Source organism: Pseudoliparis swirei, chromosome 3 (genome assembly GCF_029220125.1).
Source record: "Pseudoliparis swirei isolate HS2019 ecotype Mariana Trench chromosome 3, NWPU_hadal_v1, whole genome shotgun sequence".
NCBI classification, from domain to species: domain Eukaryota; kingdom Metazoa; phylum Chordata; class Actinopteri; order Perciformes; family Liparidae; genus Pseudoliparis; species Pseudoliparis swirei.
Genome location: NC_079390.1, coordinates 15026672 through 15042168, shown reverse-complemented (window position 1 = coordinate 15042168; position 15497 = coordinate 15026672). Strand labels below are relative to the sequence as shown.

The 15497-nt window shown below is 41.4% G+C and overlaps 2 protein-coding genes across 2 annotated transcripts; one reads left to right on the top strand and one right to left on the bottom strand.

The window, feature by feature from the left end:
• Positions 1–237: 237 nt before the first annotated feature.
• On the top strand, positions 238–6635 carry stt3a (STT3 oligosaccharyltransferase complex catalytic subunit A). Its single transcript, XM_056443097.1, has 17 exons — positions 238–358; positions 448–508; positions 595–716; positions 921–1066; positions 1693–1783; positions 1866–1972; positions 2057–2221; positions 2608–2788; positions 2903–3058; positions 3172–3263; positions 3459–3614; positions 4288–4476; positions 4611–4727; positions 4812–4914; positions 5458–5646; positions 5767–5882; positions 6270–6635. Exons 1-17 carry the CDS (start codon positions 271–273, stop codon positions 6306–6308), a joined length of 2118 nt encoding a protein of 705 aa, XP_056299072.1. The 5' UTR covers positions 238–270; the 3' UTR covers positions 6309–6635.
• Positions 6636–7667: 1032 nt separating this feature from the next.
• On the bottom strand, positions 7668–10185 carry si:ch211-266i6.3 (cytoskeleton-associated protein 2). The gene is made up of 7 exons (XM_056443119.1): positions 10119–10185; positions 9955–10017; positions 9086–9867; positions 8750–9005; positions 8606–8663; positions 8273–8480; positions 7668–8155 (listed from the first exon to the last, which is right to left on the bottom strand). The coding sequence occupies exons 2-7, from the start codon at positions 9994–9996 to the stop codon at positions 7879–7881; spliced, it is 1623 nt and encodes a 540-aa protein (XP_056299094.1). The 5' UTR covers positions 9997–10017; positions 10119–10185; the 3' UTR covers positions 7668–7878.
• Between the last annotated feature and the right edge of the window lie 5312 nt (positions 10186–15497).

Genomic DNA, 15497 nt, shown 5'->3' with positions numbered 1-15497 from the left:
CTGCAAGTTGTCCAGTGCGGATGCTTCCTGGTTGCTGACGGCACATCGGAGTGCGTGGCCTTATCTGGTTGGGCTGGAGATGGAAGTTGACTCGGTGCAGTTGTGAAGACTTTGATTTCAGGAGTAACAGTTATCTAGCTGACTTGAAACCTGGCATTTAACGTGTTTGTATTTACCTGCATTTCCCTGTGCTGTGTGTACATGTTGGCCTGAAAGTGCATGTCTTCCCCCCTCCAGGTAGCACGGTGAGCTGTCCCTAACCTCGCCAAAATGACCAAGATGGGCTTCCTCCGTTTGTCCTATGAGAAACAGGACACGCTGCTGAAGCTGCTCATCCTGTCTATGGCGGCTATCCTCTGTGAGTCCTCTACTTAGCTCACACGTGAGCGTGGGTTCGCCAATACGCACAGCAATCCCATTGATCCATCTGCATTTCTCTCCCCTCAGCATTCTCCACCAGACTATTTTCCGTCTTGAGGTTTGAAAGTGTCATCCATGAGTTTGATCCGTAAGTTCTGATTGCGTTGTGGTTTTTTCCAAGGATTGCTACTAGTTCTGACCCCCCATTTTTTAAAAGTAATGTCTCACCTCCAGGTACTTTAACTACCGTACCACCCGCTTCCTGACAGAAGAAGGATTTTATAAGTTTCACAACTGGTTTGACGACAGGGCATGGTATCCTCTGGGGAGGATCATTGGTGGGACCATTTATCCAGGTAGGAATCTGAAATAAAAAAATTAAAAAAGCACAGTACAATGTGAATGATTACTGCAAACTCATTAACTTTATTCTGCGTTGTTTGATGCCAAAAGTAGAGCAGTACAAGCGCTATTTAAGGGTCGGAAGAGAGATTCATGTCTGCTTTTATTGGCACAAATGCAAAGCTCACTTAAACACCTTGTCTATTCTCTCTCACCAGGGCTGATGATCACCGCTGCCCTCCTGTACCACGGCCTACATTTTTTCCACATCACCATTGACATCCGTAATGTCTGTGTCTTCCTGGCTCCCTTGTTCTCCTCCTTCACCACCGTAGTCACCTACCACTTCACCAAGGAGCTGAAGGTAGAAAACGCATGACAAGATACACCACAATACACATGGTTAGAAATTCTTAATAAAATGCAACGCTGTGTTGCTTTAAAGGAACTCCAGAGATTTACCGTTACACAAATGAAATCAAGAGACTTAAATAAAAGTGGTCAAAATCAAAGCAGTTATTAGTATGGCTTAAACTCCCCAAAAAATACAATTCCCATGATGCAACACGATAGTGTCCTGGTTAGGCTCTCCCTGCCAGGTAAATGCCTATCTTTTGAACTCCTTACAACCACATGTAAACATAAGCTTTTGGTTAAATATTCGGTTCCTTAAGCGCAAAATTTATTCGAGAGTTATTTGCTCAGACATGAGACTGTTCTTTTCAAAGCTGCAGAAGACATTGTGCAACTGATTTCATGGGTTGCTGACTAGTATTTTTCAGGATAGTAAATAAACCGATCTTGTGAAATGGAGTGCCTCTTTAGAATCATATTAGTAATAATATAACTAGAATACACTTCATACGATTTAAATGAACTTTACTGAACACCCCCCTGCCGATAAAGACAAAAATAGAAAATTAGATCACCGTTTTTATTGAGATATGGATGCACACCCTGTTGCCACTAAATAGCCTGTTGTCTCTGTAGGATGCCGGTGCTGGACTGCTGGCTGCCGCCATGATTGCAGTGGTGCCTGGTTATATCTCTCGTTCGGTCGCTGGCTCCTATGATAATGAAGGTATGCACATGATCAACACATTATGTCAATAAAACTTAACAGAAAGATTCTTAATTATCTCCCTATGTGCTATTCTACTCAGGTATTGCCATCTTCTGCATGCTGTTGACCTATTACCTGTGGATCAAGGCAGTCAACACAGGGTCGGTGTACTGGTCGTCCGTGTGCGCACTGGCCTACTTCTACATGGTGAGGAGAGCTAAAGATGCACCTGTTTTATTTAACGAATTCAGACTTTACAGAGGTCCTGATAAGGTTTCTGTGGGTATCCAGGTCTCCTCCTGGGGTGGCTACGTGTTCCTGATCAACCTGATCCCACTCCACGTCCTGGTTCTGATGATCACAGGCCGATTCTCTCACCGAATCTACGTGGCTTATTGCACAGTCTACTGCCTGGGCACCATCCTCTCCATGCAGATCTCTTTCGTTGGTTTCCAGGTAATGTTACACAAGCTACTCTGATCCTCAGCAATGCCTCAAAAGTACAAAAGTCATTGGGCCTCATTCACTAATATGTCCATAGAAATGTTTTTACTTTGCTCACAAAACAAGCATCCACCCTTTGGTGGGAGTAGCTGATCCATATAGGGCGAGTCAATAATGAATTATGACAAGAGATTAAGGAAGGGCATCAATTCTACAGTTATGTTATGCATATGGACAATTTCTAAATATTTTTTTATTGGTTTATTTGGTAGGAACATTTCACATAAATATAACATTCCTGTAAATGCACCAATGTAAAGTAACGCTAAAACAGAATATAACAGTTACAAAGTTATGCATGTTTTACCCCTTCTCTTCTGTAATCTCTCGTAAACCAGCCGGTGCAGTCATCGGAGCACATGGCAGCCTTCGGCGTGTTCGGCTTGTGCCAGATTCACGCCTTCGTGGACTACCTGCGCAGCAAACTCAATACCGTGCAATTTGAGGTGCTGTTCAAGAGCGTTATTTCCCTGGTGGGCTTCATGATGCTGTCTGTGGGCACTGTTCTCATGCTGACCGGTAAGAGCGTGGACTTGGTCCATCAGTCGATACAGTAGCAAAACATTTCTCCTCCTTTCCTCTTGTAAGAAACTGATCATCAGTTATTTCTGCTTTGGACCATGTCTCCCTCAGGTAAGATCTCTCCGTGGACGGGTCGGTTCTACTCTCTGCTGGATCCCTCTTATGCCAAGAACAACATTCCCATCATTGCCTCCGTCTCCGAGCATCAGCCCACAACCTGGTCCTCGTACTACTTTGACCTCCAGCTGCTGGTCTTCATGTTCCCAGGCAAGTGCCCTCTCGACAGAAACACGCGTCGTCACGAGGGTTTCCTCGAATGGAGTGCCCAGCTTGGCGTGTTGTTGGGTCTCGACTGACGGTTACCTTCCCTTCCCTCACAGTTGGTCTGTATTACTGTTTCAACAACCTGTCCGACGCCAGGATCTTCATCATCATGTATGGAGTCACCAGCATGTACTTCTCAGCTGTCATGGTATGTCCTGTACAGAGCCTCATGCATCTCAAAGGACTCTTCAGAGAGCACTCCATTTGTTTGCTTTTGGGATTCGTGACATTTCAACCAGAAGGTGGCGCATTCGCGTCATAAACCAAAGCTACATTTATGGAATAACCTGTGTTTAGGAAAGCGATTTGGGTTAATTAAAAGTACTGCTTGTTGCCTCCTCAGGTGCGTCTGATGTTGGTTCTGGCTCCCGTCATGTGCATCCTGTCGGGGATCGGCGTGTCCCAGGTCCTAACCACATACATGAAGAATTTGGATGTCAGCCGGCCAGACAAGAAGAACAAGAAGCAGCAGGATCCCACCTACCCAATCAAAAATGAGGTAGGAGGCCATGGATGACTTGTTGGATGGAGGTGTCACGCACACGTTTGGACATGCTCCTTTACGTTTATGTGACCGCGAGAGTTACTGGCAGCATTTCAGATTAGATTACATCATGAAATACATACTACAAAAGATTAAACCAGTGCTCCCCAGACTTCTTTTTTTCCCCATTACTTTTTAAAATAATTTTGTGGTTAATTGATTAGAAAAAAGTGCAGACAGGTATGCGAACACATTCTGCGTCATTGATTATGTCACAGCCCCTCGCCCTTTTCTGGTGGCCTCAGGACTAAGCTACCTAACCGTATACAAAGAAGTTAAAAGTAGCTCTACCTCAACCAGCTACAGCTTTAAGATACTATCCATCCTATGATGTCATATTTGAGGAATTATAAATCACAGGAGAGATTTTTCTGCAAATTGTGTTGAGAGTACTTCTCTACTGTTACTTGGGTACAATTTTAAATACATGAGTTCTACTTGTAGTGCAGTTTTGTTTTCTTATGTTGTAGTATTGGTACTTTTATCAAAGTGTAAAGTCTCTCTTGGTCAGCTGTGTTCTTTCTTACTGATAAAATGAAACTCATACCAGCCACCATCGTTGGTTTCAGTAGTCGGGAATAATAGCATGTCGCTAGACAGAAAGGTTAATCCTGCATATTCCTACCAGGTTGCCACTGGGATGATTCTGGTCATGGCCTTCTTCCTCATTACATACACCTTCCACTCTACCTGGGTGACCAGCGAAGCCTACTCCTCCCCCTCAATTGTCCTGTCGGCCCGCGGAGGTGACGGCAGCCGCATCATCTTCGATGACTTCCGTGAGGCCTATTACTGGCTCCGCCACAACACCCCAGAGGTCAGGCATACCTAAGGAAATGAATATTATTCTCTTCAATAGGATTTTGAATAGTCTGCTTATTATGATGGACCATCATCTCAATTATATTTAAGGGCCGACACTCAATGATTTGAGTAAATTTGTGTTTCCAGGATGCCAAAGTCATGTCCTGGTGGGATTATGGCTACCAGATAACCGCCATGGCAAATCGAACCATTCTAGTGGACAACAACACGTGGAACAACACACACATCTCCAGAGTTGGACAGGTGAGCTGGGTAACCTTCAGGCGGGTAGAGGGTCCTGTTTTTTGGAGCGCTGCTAAACTGACTGGGCTGCTGTTTGTTCTTTAGGCCATGGCGTCCACCGAGGAGAGGGCCTATGAGATTATGAGGGAGCTGGATGTCAGTTATGTCCTGGTCATCTTCGGAGGACTGACGGGATATTCCTCAGATGGTATGTGCCCATAATCGGTAGCTCAGAGTCGGTACAGTACTTGCAACACTGTTGACATAAATACGCCTACACGCACATTCTCACTATAGATAGAAGTGTGACAGGTTTGGGTTTAAAAGTCTGTTTGCAATGTTTAAGATGTGCTATGAATGTTACCAGTTGGAATGACAATTATTTAAATAACAAGGTTTAAATTTCCACTCTTGCGTTGTGCTTTTGTTTTTAGATGTGATTTGATGTCTATTTTTTTAGATGAGAGCTAATGCATAAAAAATATTTTCTACTACTAAGCAGCTGCTTAGTATCCCTCCTCCTTTTTCTTGCGTTCACTGTGCAATAAGCTCCCAAACGGGTGTTTCTGAGTTATTTTTCAGGGATTTTCCAGACAAGAAAATATTAAGCTTGCACGTTCTTTGCATAAAGTAATGACTTTGATAGTTCACTGAATCGTCAAATGAGTCGGTCGTTGAATGTCGCCGAAAAGGCGGGGCAAAAATATAAGGCCTAACATGCTTCTCTAATGCATCCATCCGCCCGTCTCAGACATCAACAAGTTCCTGTGGATGGTCCGTATCGGGGGGAGCACGGACACAGGCAAACACATCAAGGAGCACGACTACTACACTCCCACCGGAGAGTTCCGGGTGGACCGCGAGGGCTCGCCCGTCCTGCTCAACTGCCTCATGTACAAGATGTGCTACTACCGCTTCGGCCAGGTCTACACAGAGGCCAGTGAGTAACTCCACAGCGACTCATGGAGCAGAACTGTGGACAAACACCCAGTGGAGAAGACTGTCAAAGCCGCAGCCTTTTGTCCTGTGATTCTGATTATCTCACTGATCTTCTCCGCAGAGCGACCACCTGGTTATGACAGAGTGAGGAACGCTGAGATCGGCAACAAAGACTTCGAACTGGATGTGTTGGAGGAGGCCTACACAACAGAGCATTGGCTGGTTAGGATATACAAGGTAAAGATGGCCGGCTCTTTCTCCCTCTGCTCTCGTCATTAGGAATCTGTCTGTAAGGGCGGCTTGAACCCCATATTGGTTTGTTGGTCAAGGTCAGATGTTCTGAAGCAATGTAGGAATTCACACGTTTAAGAGGAAACTGAACCAACATAAGTGTAAATGACATGTCTTTACAACTTAAACTTGGAATTAGAGTTGCAACAATTAGTCTATTTATCAATGTCAGTTGTCAGAAAGCTAATCAACAACTATTTGGATTATATTATATCATGTAACATAGTAGCATGTGAGAATCTGCTACTTTTTTTGGACTTGCGATATAGTTTTATTAAATTAAATAGAACAGTCTTTCTGAGGGTGGCTTATGCTTGTCTTTCCATATTTTAGGTCAAAGATCTGGACAATCGGGGTCTTTCAAGGACATAAACGTTGGTGAAACCGCCTTTTAGCGCACAGCACTGAACACCTTCCCCTGTGGTCTGCAGATGAGTGGCAAAAGAGTACTTTTTATACTTTTTGTTTTGAGGGAAGAAAATTGCATCAGAGATTTCTTTTTTGGGGTTTTGTGAATTTTTTTTTTTATTTTGTTATAATGAATTGCTCATCTGAGATCAGAGGGAGCTGGTGTCGAAATGTCCAGTCTGATGTCAGGAAGCGTAATTCACCGTGAATCGGTCAAAAGAAAGTTCCTTTAAGAGTGCTTTGGGTTTTTACAATGTGGTCTATTAAAGTGGGATTAAACATGATCAAATAGTTTGTCTCTTTCTTGTCTGCACAGAACACATAGACAATTAATTGGAGAACTCAAAAGAAGTTAACCCTCCTGTTACCAAATATACTAACACTATCCACCACCTTGACACATCCAGAATACCTGTGGAAAATATCACTGATTGACCTCAAACTTAAATAAAATATCTTGGTGTGTTAATGGCTTCATATTATTTCTAAGTACATATTTTTGTTATCTATAACATTAGAAATGAAAAACAATTTCTGTTATCAAGAATAGTAACACGTATTATGTTCAGGAAAATCACTTTCAAAATGTCCAACACTGAGGGTCTTCTCAGGAGGATGCCTCATAATCAGGGACCTCCTCATCTTGTCTCTCACGTTGTCACTTTCATGGTCAAAGATGTGACATCTCAGAAAACCTTAGTCATTTCCAGTTGAGAGTAGAGCACTGAGAAATGGTTCAGAAGGCTGTTGTGCAAACTAGTTTGTTCCATCCCCATGTGTGAACTATCAGTTCTCGCACTACAGTTATGGTTGTTAATTGGGGCCATACAGCTTTTTGAAGATTAAAAAATTGTTTAGTGACTTTTCCAAAAATCCCAAATGAATAAAATGTTGATGAATTAGGTCCAATTGACCCGAAGATCACCAATGCGTAGAGGACATTGAAAACATGTACATTTTGTTGAAGCGGAAAAATGTAAATGATTTAGAGACGCTAGATTTAAATTTACCCCAAAGATAAGGGTTAAACTAGCAGTTTAGGAATCTGCATGAGTCACAAAATGTCCTAACATTTTAATTCATCCATTAGTTAAACAAAGCTGTAAAGCTAATGCCTTAGGAAACTAGAATCCAGTGTTAAATTTCATTACCGAGGAATGATTTACTTTATTCTGCCAAAAGTATTTGGTTAGAAGCTCACGTACTTCCAAAATGGGCTGGATCAATTTTAATGTTTACAGTATTGCAATATATAGTATGTAGGATAAAGCTGCATTAATGACAGATACAAGATTTCTAGTTATTCAACCAGAGCATTACCAATAGGGATAAAGACATTCTTTTAATGCAGTGCATTTGGCAATACATGGAAACTTATACTAAAATAAACAAATGTCATATTACAGAACTAGGAATACGATTACCCTCCCAATATAAAAATTATTTTGATGAATAAAAGAACCATTTAACAACATCAGTATAAAGTGACCATTAGCTCCTGTCCCATACATTTAAATAACTTTTCTTTTGCACATCACACATTTACAGAGCCCCTCTCAGTCTGGTCTGACACACCGTCTGGAAGTGCATGGTTTTTTCTGTAGATGTAGGCGTTATCGTCATCCAGCTTCAGCAGCTCGGCCAGCGTCGACACGCAGGGATCCGGATCAACCAGCAGCGGCGGCAGGCGGGAGGCTTTCCGCTCGATGCGGCAGGAACGGCGAACCGGTGTGAGGAACTTCAGATCTTTGATGTTGCTCTGTCTCCTGGACCGACTTGTGCTGGCCTCCTTGTCAATCGTCTTCTTGACACTAATCAAAGGATGTTTGATGGAAATTAATACTCAAGTCAGACGTAAAAAGATAAATAATGTTGTTGTCATCGTTTAAATAAAAAGCAGATTGCAGAGGAAAAGTGGATGGACTCACCGTTGCAGGTACGGAGTGGTCTTCACACTGTACTTTATGACTGAACCATCCTCCATCTGTGGCACGGTCTCCTTCACGCACTTAACGTCAGTTTCTCCTACTTCGTCTTTCACTTGCTCGACATCCTCAGACATCTCTGTCCGCTCCCCTTCACATTCATACTGTGGTTTGCGGTCATCCATTACGACATCCGTCACCTGTGAGAGATCTAAAAAAAGAGACAAAATAAGACATTTGTGTACAGATTATTCATCAAGTGCCCCGAGTGAATGCATGAACCTTATTCCATTAACATCAACACAAATCCTAGCAAACAGCCACTAGTGGCCTTACCATCAGATCTAGAGGGCGTCGCCATGGCTTCCAAAGCATCACACAGGTTTACTACAATCTGTTAGGATGAAAGGGGGGTGGGGACGTGACGCAACATTAGAATTCAGATCAAATTTGAGACAGAAAAACAGCACGTCTTCTTACATCATCCACGTTGTCCTGCAGGTCATCATCAGAGGTTTCCAGCAGGTCCAGAGTGGTGTTCATGAATGCCGGCGTTCGGCTGCGTGTGTTAAACACGGCTCCCTCGGAGTCTGGCTCGCGGGCTTCCAGTCTGGGTTGAGGCTGTGGATTGAGCTCTTCATCAGGTTTGGCAGAGACTCTGGCTTTAGCGGGTTCCATCATGGCTGGTCTCTTGAAGGTCTTGCCCTTGGAGGCCTGCCACGCTGCCAGTTTCGCCCTTCAGGAGGAAACACAAAACCACTTTGAGCATTTCTAATGCAGTGGCACCGCAGATGGTGTGTGTGTACTATGCGTTACCTTTTCTCCTCTGCAGTCTCAATGGTGAATCTGTACTGACTGAGGGCACTTGAGACAGCAGGTTTGTCGACCTGCTTGTTAGTCACTAGAATCTTTGAGCTCTGAATCCCACTTCCCTTGGTGGAGGCCACTCTAACGTTTCTGGAGCTGGCACTGGCGAGCGTTGTCGCGAGGGTCCTGGCAGGAGGTCGAGCGGAGTGGAATCCAGCAGCACGGCTGACAGCAGGCTTGCTCACCTGAGGGGCGCCATCCATCACTGACTTGGACCTGGTCTGCGCAGGTTTGCGTGTGCCATGTACAGACAGGTCAGTAACAGAAGTGGACCTGCTTTTTGTTACATTTATGACCCTTTGACCCCCTGTTTTGGGTGCTGATGGTTTGGAGTCTGCCCCGCCCAAAGTGGCAGTTGACTTCCAAATGGATCCAATTTTTGACTGGACAATCTTGCCTTTGTACATTCCCAGAGTAGATTTTGATGACTGCTGAGCGGCCGGGAGCGTTGGAGCCTCTGTAACTATTTTTGGATGTTTCACAATCTGCTCGGTGATGAAGCACCGGCTGTGAGTTTGACGTAGTTTGACATCAGAAGCAGCACCTTTCTGCACAGTCTTCACCTTTTTCAGAGCCTCGCCAGACTGTGGGTACGCCTTGGCTTTAAGAGGACCGCTTCTGGCCCGGGTGTCCTTTGTATCGTTTGTCAGTTGGAAGGGTTTAGCGGACAGTTTGTCTCTTCGGATGACGGACTTGCTTCCATATGCAGGCTGAGCGTTCTCCTTGTTTACCTAATAATAACAACAATATAACATGGGTTAAAAAACAGCATGTAGTAGTATTATTTCAAACGATATTCATTGACGTAACGAACTTACCTTCATATCTGTGTTTCGTCTAGAAACTGCGACGTTGTCCATTGTGAAGCCTTGAGATGGAGACTTGAAAGGGGAAAAAAGCAATATATCATGTCCCCACAGGAGTCTCATGCACTCGCTGTATCTGAACATATATTTAGGTAAAGTTAGAAACGATAACGTACCTTGTTGTCATCTATGTTGTAAATTAGAGTACGAGGCGACAGTCCATCCACAGCAGCACAAGCAGCGCTAAATACGCGGCTAACGGCAAGAAAAGCAACATTCGATTTAAGTTTGGGTTCCTACGCTCCAATTGGTCACACTAGTATCGCGAGATGAGAGAGTTGGCCAATAGCGTGTCTTGAACTCAGAACGAGAAGAGGAGCAGACTGCGGTCATTCAGACTCCTCCCCTCCGTTTGAAAGTTTGAACCTAAATAGGATTCCATGGATACTGGGTCCGTGTACGTTTTGTTAGTTTGTTTTTTCGTTTCATTCCAAATACGGAATGCGGAAATCACGTGGTTTTTTCGTTTTCCGTCTGAAACCAAAAACGGAATACCACCTCCGTATTTCGTTCTGCCGTCTGAAACCAAAAACGACAGAACGGAAGTGCTTAAAATGAAAGTCAAAATAAAAGCCAGTGATACATATTCGTATGAACGTTAGAAGAATATTAATTAGTCAATATAAAGAATAAATAATTAAACCGGGATATTTTAACGATGCAAACACATAGCAGGGTAACGTTAGAAGAATATAATTTTGTCAATATAAATAGTAAATAATTAAACCTGGATATGTTAGCGACAGTGGTGACGACGGGAAGTTTAATATTCATGTACACAGCAAGAATCACCTTCTCACTTAATCGTTGCATTGTTTAATGCAACACAGTTCCTAATATAGATTAATCAAAGTAATTTGTCTGTGCAGAGTTGTTGCTGTTATTATATTTATATTTCCACCTCATTCTGCTGTTTCTTGGACGAGCACCGCAGAGTAACACATTTATACCGCTAGATGGCAGTATACCTGTTATTGATACATATGTATTTAACCCTTGTGTTGCCTTCGTGTCAATTTGACCCGATTCAATGTTTAATGTCGGTGTTCTTTCGGGAGTCAACAAACAAACATAAAGTACCTCACACTTAAACTTGGAAAATAATATTAATTCTAATAATTTTCTGGAGATTTTAATAGCTGGGGTCATATTGACCTCAAGGGTAAAATATGTTAGTAAATATAAAGGTAACAGGAGGGTTAAACATTGAATCGGGTCATATTGACCCGAAGGCGACAGGAGGGTGAAACATTGAATCGGGTCAAATTTACCCGAAGGCAACACAAGGGTTAATGCCGTTTATTTCCTCTGATATTTAATGTTCATGGTTAATTTCCAGCATAGTTGTATACATCATGTATTTACTTGTTTTATTTGGGACATTTTGGAACTAAACATTCCTACATGGAAGAGTGAGGATATGATGACCACGAGGCAATAGATATTGACAATTGAAAAATAAAGAGACAGTTGAGTTTTTCTTATTAAGCAGCCTTCAGTTAGCACCCAGTCACAGCACCACCTGTGCTTCACCTGTAACCTTCATTACTACATCATCATTACATCAACGGTTAATGGGGACAAGTTTTTAGTTTAGTTTTTAGTTTTATGTTTATATGTATGTGTGTGTATGTATAGTGTGTGTGTTTATGTGTATGTATGTGTGTGTATATGTATATATGTGTGTGTATATGTATGTATGTGTATGTATATGTGTATATATATATATATATATATATATATATATATATATATATATATATATATATATATATGATTCTTTGAAATAAGTTTTTTAGAGAAATCATAGGTTAGGGCACTTATAAGCTCGTTAGCTTCAGCCTCGACCCTTTCGGTCAGCCACTTTCTTCTTTTGTTGAATTATGATTGTTGTATATTTTGCTGATTGAAATAAACTAAATCATCATCAACATGTAACCTGTTCTGTTGTGACTCTGCTGTCAGTGTCTTACTCCTCTGACTACATCACATCATCATCAACATGTAACCTGTTCTGTTGTTACTCTGCTGTCTTAGTCCTCTGACTGCATCACATCATCATCATGTAGTACTTTGGTCTCCAGAAGGATGGAGCTCTGTGTTGTGTGTGTGAACATGTTTTGAGGAGCTGACTCCATGAGTTATTGTATCAGAGTCAGACTCCTCAAAACATGTTCACACACACAACACAGAGCTCCATCCTTCTGGAGACCAATATTTGATCATCAAAATAAATGAATCAATAAATGTAAATGCTGCCAGAGTTCCATTGATGATGTTGCATTGTTGTGGTCGCCGATAAAAGTCATAGCTGACCAAATATGTCGTGACAGTATATGTGACTAGTATAGTATATATATAGTATATACACTACCGTTCAAAAGTTTGGGATCACCCAGACAATTTCGTGTCTTCCATGAAAAATCACACTTTTATTTATCAAATGATTATAAAATATAGTCAAGACATTGACAAGGTTAGAAATAATGATTAATATTTGAAATATTAATTTTGTTCTACAAACTTCAAGCTCAAAGGAAGGCCAGTTGTATAGCTTATATCACCAGCATAACTGTTTTCAGCTGTGCTAACATAATTGCACGGGTTTTCTAATCAGACATTAGTCTTCTAAGGCGATTAGCAAACACAATGTACCATTAGAACACTGGAGTGATAGTTGCTGTAAAAGGGCCTCTTTATACCTCTGGAGATATTTCATTAGAAACCAGACGTCTCCACCTAGAATAGTCATTTACCACATTAACAATGTAGAGAGTGTATTTCTGATTAATTTAATGTTATCTTCATTGAAAAAAAAGTGCTTTTCTTTGAAAAATAAAGTCATTTCTAAGTGATCCCAAACTTTTGAACGGTAGTGTATATATAGTATATAGTAGTAGTATATAACCCCCACCTTTGGGGGGGGAGGTGGGGAGGGGAGAGGGGGGAGGGGGTGGCAGCTCTGTATGTTAATGACAGCTCTGTACATACACATGTGTGTGTGTGTGTGTGTGTGTGTGTGTGTGTGTGTGTGTGTGTGTGTGTGTGTGTGTGTGTGTGTGTGTGTGTGTGTGTGTGTGTGTGTGTGTGTGTGTGTGTGCGTGCGTGCGTGTGTGTGTGTTTTGGGGCTTTAGTTTGCAGGGTGTGGGGGCTGTTTGGGGCTGCCTTTATTTACACCGTTGAAATATCTAATAATAGTGTGCCTACTCCTAACTAGGCAATAAAAAACCTTGTATTCCCTTTTCTATTATTTTACACAATTGAGGGAAAAATAGGCCATGGGAAAAAACCTTAATTTTGTTATTTATTTTTAAAATGTAAACATATTAAGCGGTTATATGCAGTTAAGACACCAATGCATGTAGTCCATGCAATGTTTTTAGTGAATTAACTTAATAAAATGAACAGTCTGTGGTTTGTATGTGTTGTTTTAGGCTTTTATAAGTCCTTTTCCTGGGCTTTTATTATCGATATAGGGGTGTTTTTTCGAGGGAGGAGGAGGAGGTGTAGGAGGGGAGGGGATATTAAATAAGTATATATAATAAAAGTGTTAAAAGGGGGATGTTATTTGAATGGGCTGTTGTTTTAGGCTTTTATAAGTCCTTTTCCTGACCTTTATTATCGATATATGACTGTTTTAAGAGATCCTGTGCCGTTATTATCGATATATGGCTGTTTTTGAGAATTAGTAGCAGGGTGGCCTAAACCTTGGGGGGAAAGACAGTGGTCTGGCCTAACAAACCCTGTAAAGGAACAAGTTTGTTAATAAAATCACTTTTTATACATAATGACATTTATCCAGTTGGTGGGTTGACATTTGTCAACTCCAGCTGATGCCTTAGAAATCATTTTATTTTAATTTAAATGATTCAGTGACACTTTTAAATATTTAAATATCTAATAATAGTGTGCTGAGTGTCGTCTCCTTCTCTAGAGTGTCCCTTCTGTTGTTTGGATCACTGTCTATTCTCTGTCTTCTTTTTCTTTGCTCCTCCACTGACAGTTTGCATTTAGCCATGTCTGCCTACAGTACAGATAAAAGCAAAACATATAAATTAACATTTGTGTTGATCATTTATTTTATGCCAGTCAGTCAGTTTTGTATAAGTATTATGCCGCTTTATGTATTCGGATACATTTTATAAAGACATGCAATTCATTTCATCATGATATTTATTTATTAATTACATTTTTAATGACTTTTCTTTGCAATTAGAGCCTATGAGCTCTTGCAGAGGACATGTTAATTTGCATGTACTTTCTAGGGCAATGCATGCACTTGGTCAGAGGGCTATGAACATATATAAATATAGACAAAACAAACTACATTGGTGTAGTTAAGTCTTTCATGTTGATCTTTTAAAGTCTATTTCAATTCATTTATATCTGGATATTCAAGCCAAGCTTTGTATTTCAGTAAAATGTATGGCCAGTGTGTGTGTGTGTGTGTGTGTGTGTGTATGTTTGTGGTATTTTTTTCCTGAACTTTGGAAAATATTTAAAACTTTAAAATCCTGTTTATCCTTCCTCAATAAAAAATAACGTTGCATGTGGTTGCTGACGCCATCTGATCAGTTTAAAATTTGGAAGAATGTTGGCTTTTAAACATGTACACTTGCAGACACTAGCCCCTTCAAACAAGCTGATGGGGCTGACAGGCACATTAGAAAAGTGAAGGCCTGGAATGCCACATTTTCCTCAGATGTCACTAGAGATAATACGACTCGCTTGCTGTCCCCCTCTCTTCCAATAGTTACACCCCTTAGATAGAAGGGATGTCCGATGGCTGCCTCGGTTTCGCGATGTGCTGGTTGTCCTCTTGTAAAGGGGTCCCTAAAAAATGCTGCGATAGTCACACCCTCGTCTCTGATAGGCCTGGTGCTTGCTTTTGTAGCCAATCAAAACACTCCCTCTTTAACGACTACTTCTGACACCATCAAACAGGATAAGAAACATTCTCATCTCAAAAACTAGACAGTTTTAAAGAAGGTTTGCGTGGTATACAATAAACGTCGGGTATTGCGCGATGACACCCACTCTCCTATATGGCTACTGATATAGCGCAGGGTTTTGACGCTCGTTTTCAACATCCCTTCAGTTTGGTCGTTAGTGGCCCTTCAAATTGTGGAAAGACATTTTTTGTCAAGGATATTATTGCCAACGCTGAGAGGGTTATTTCACATCATTTTGATAACGTTGTTTACATCTACTCCTGTTGGCAGCCTCTATATGATCAACTCCTGCAGATACGAAACGTCAACTTTGTAAATGGCTTCCCAGAGTCTCTGTGCGATGACGTATTACTACCACCAGCCAAAAACAACCTACTCATTATAGACAATTTGATGAATGATGCAAGTAATAACATCGCGGTTCAAAATGTTTTTACTAAATATGTACATCATAGAAATCTCAGCTGTATATATTTAGTGCAACATTTATTTATTCAGGGTAAGGTTAGTCGTACTATTAGTTTAAACACCAACTATCTTGTT

Bases quoted from the DNA above. Each gene is read 5' to 3' on its own strand.
- si:ch211-266i6.3 (XM_056443119.1), bottom strand. From the start codon at position 9,996: ATGGACAACGTCGCAGTTTCTAGACGAAACACAGATATGAAG. The intron at 9,006-9,085 runs GTAACGCATAGT...TTCCTCCTGAAG, and splicing joins GAGACTGCAGAGGAGAAAAG to GGCGAAACTGGCAGCGTGGC. The intron at 8,156-8,272 runs GTGAGTCCATCC...TCCTTTGATTAG, and splicing joins ACCACTCCGTACCTGCAACG to TGTCAAGAAGACGATTGACA.
- stt3a (XM_056443097.1), top strand. From the start codon at position 271: ATGACCAAGATGGGCTTCCTCCGTTTGTCCTATGAGAAACAGGACACG. The intron at 2,789-2,902 runs GTAAGAGCGTGG...TGTCTCCCTCAG, and splicing joins CACTGTTCTCATGCTGACCG to GTAAGATCTCTCCGTGGACG. The intron at 5,883-6,269 runs GTAAAGATGGCC...TCCATATTTTAG, and splicing joins GGCTGGTTAGGATATACAAG to GTCAAAGATCTGGACAATCG.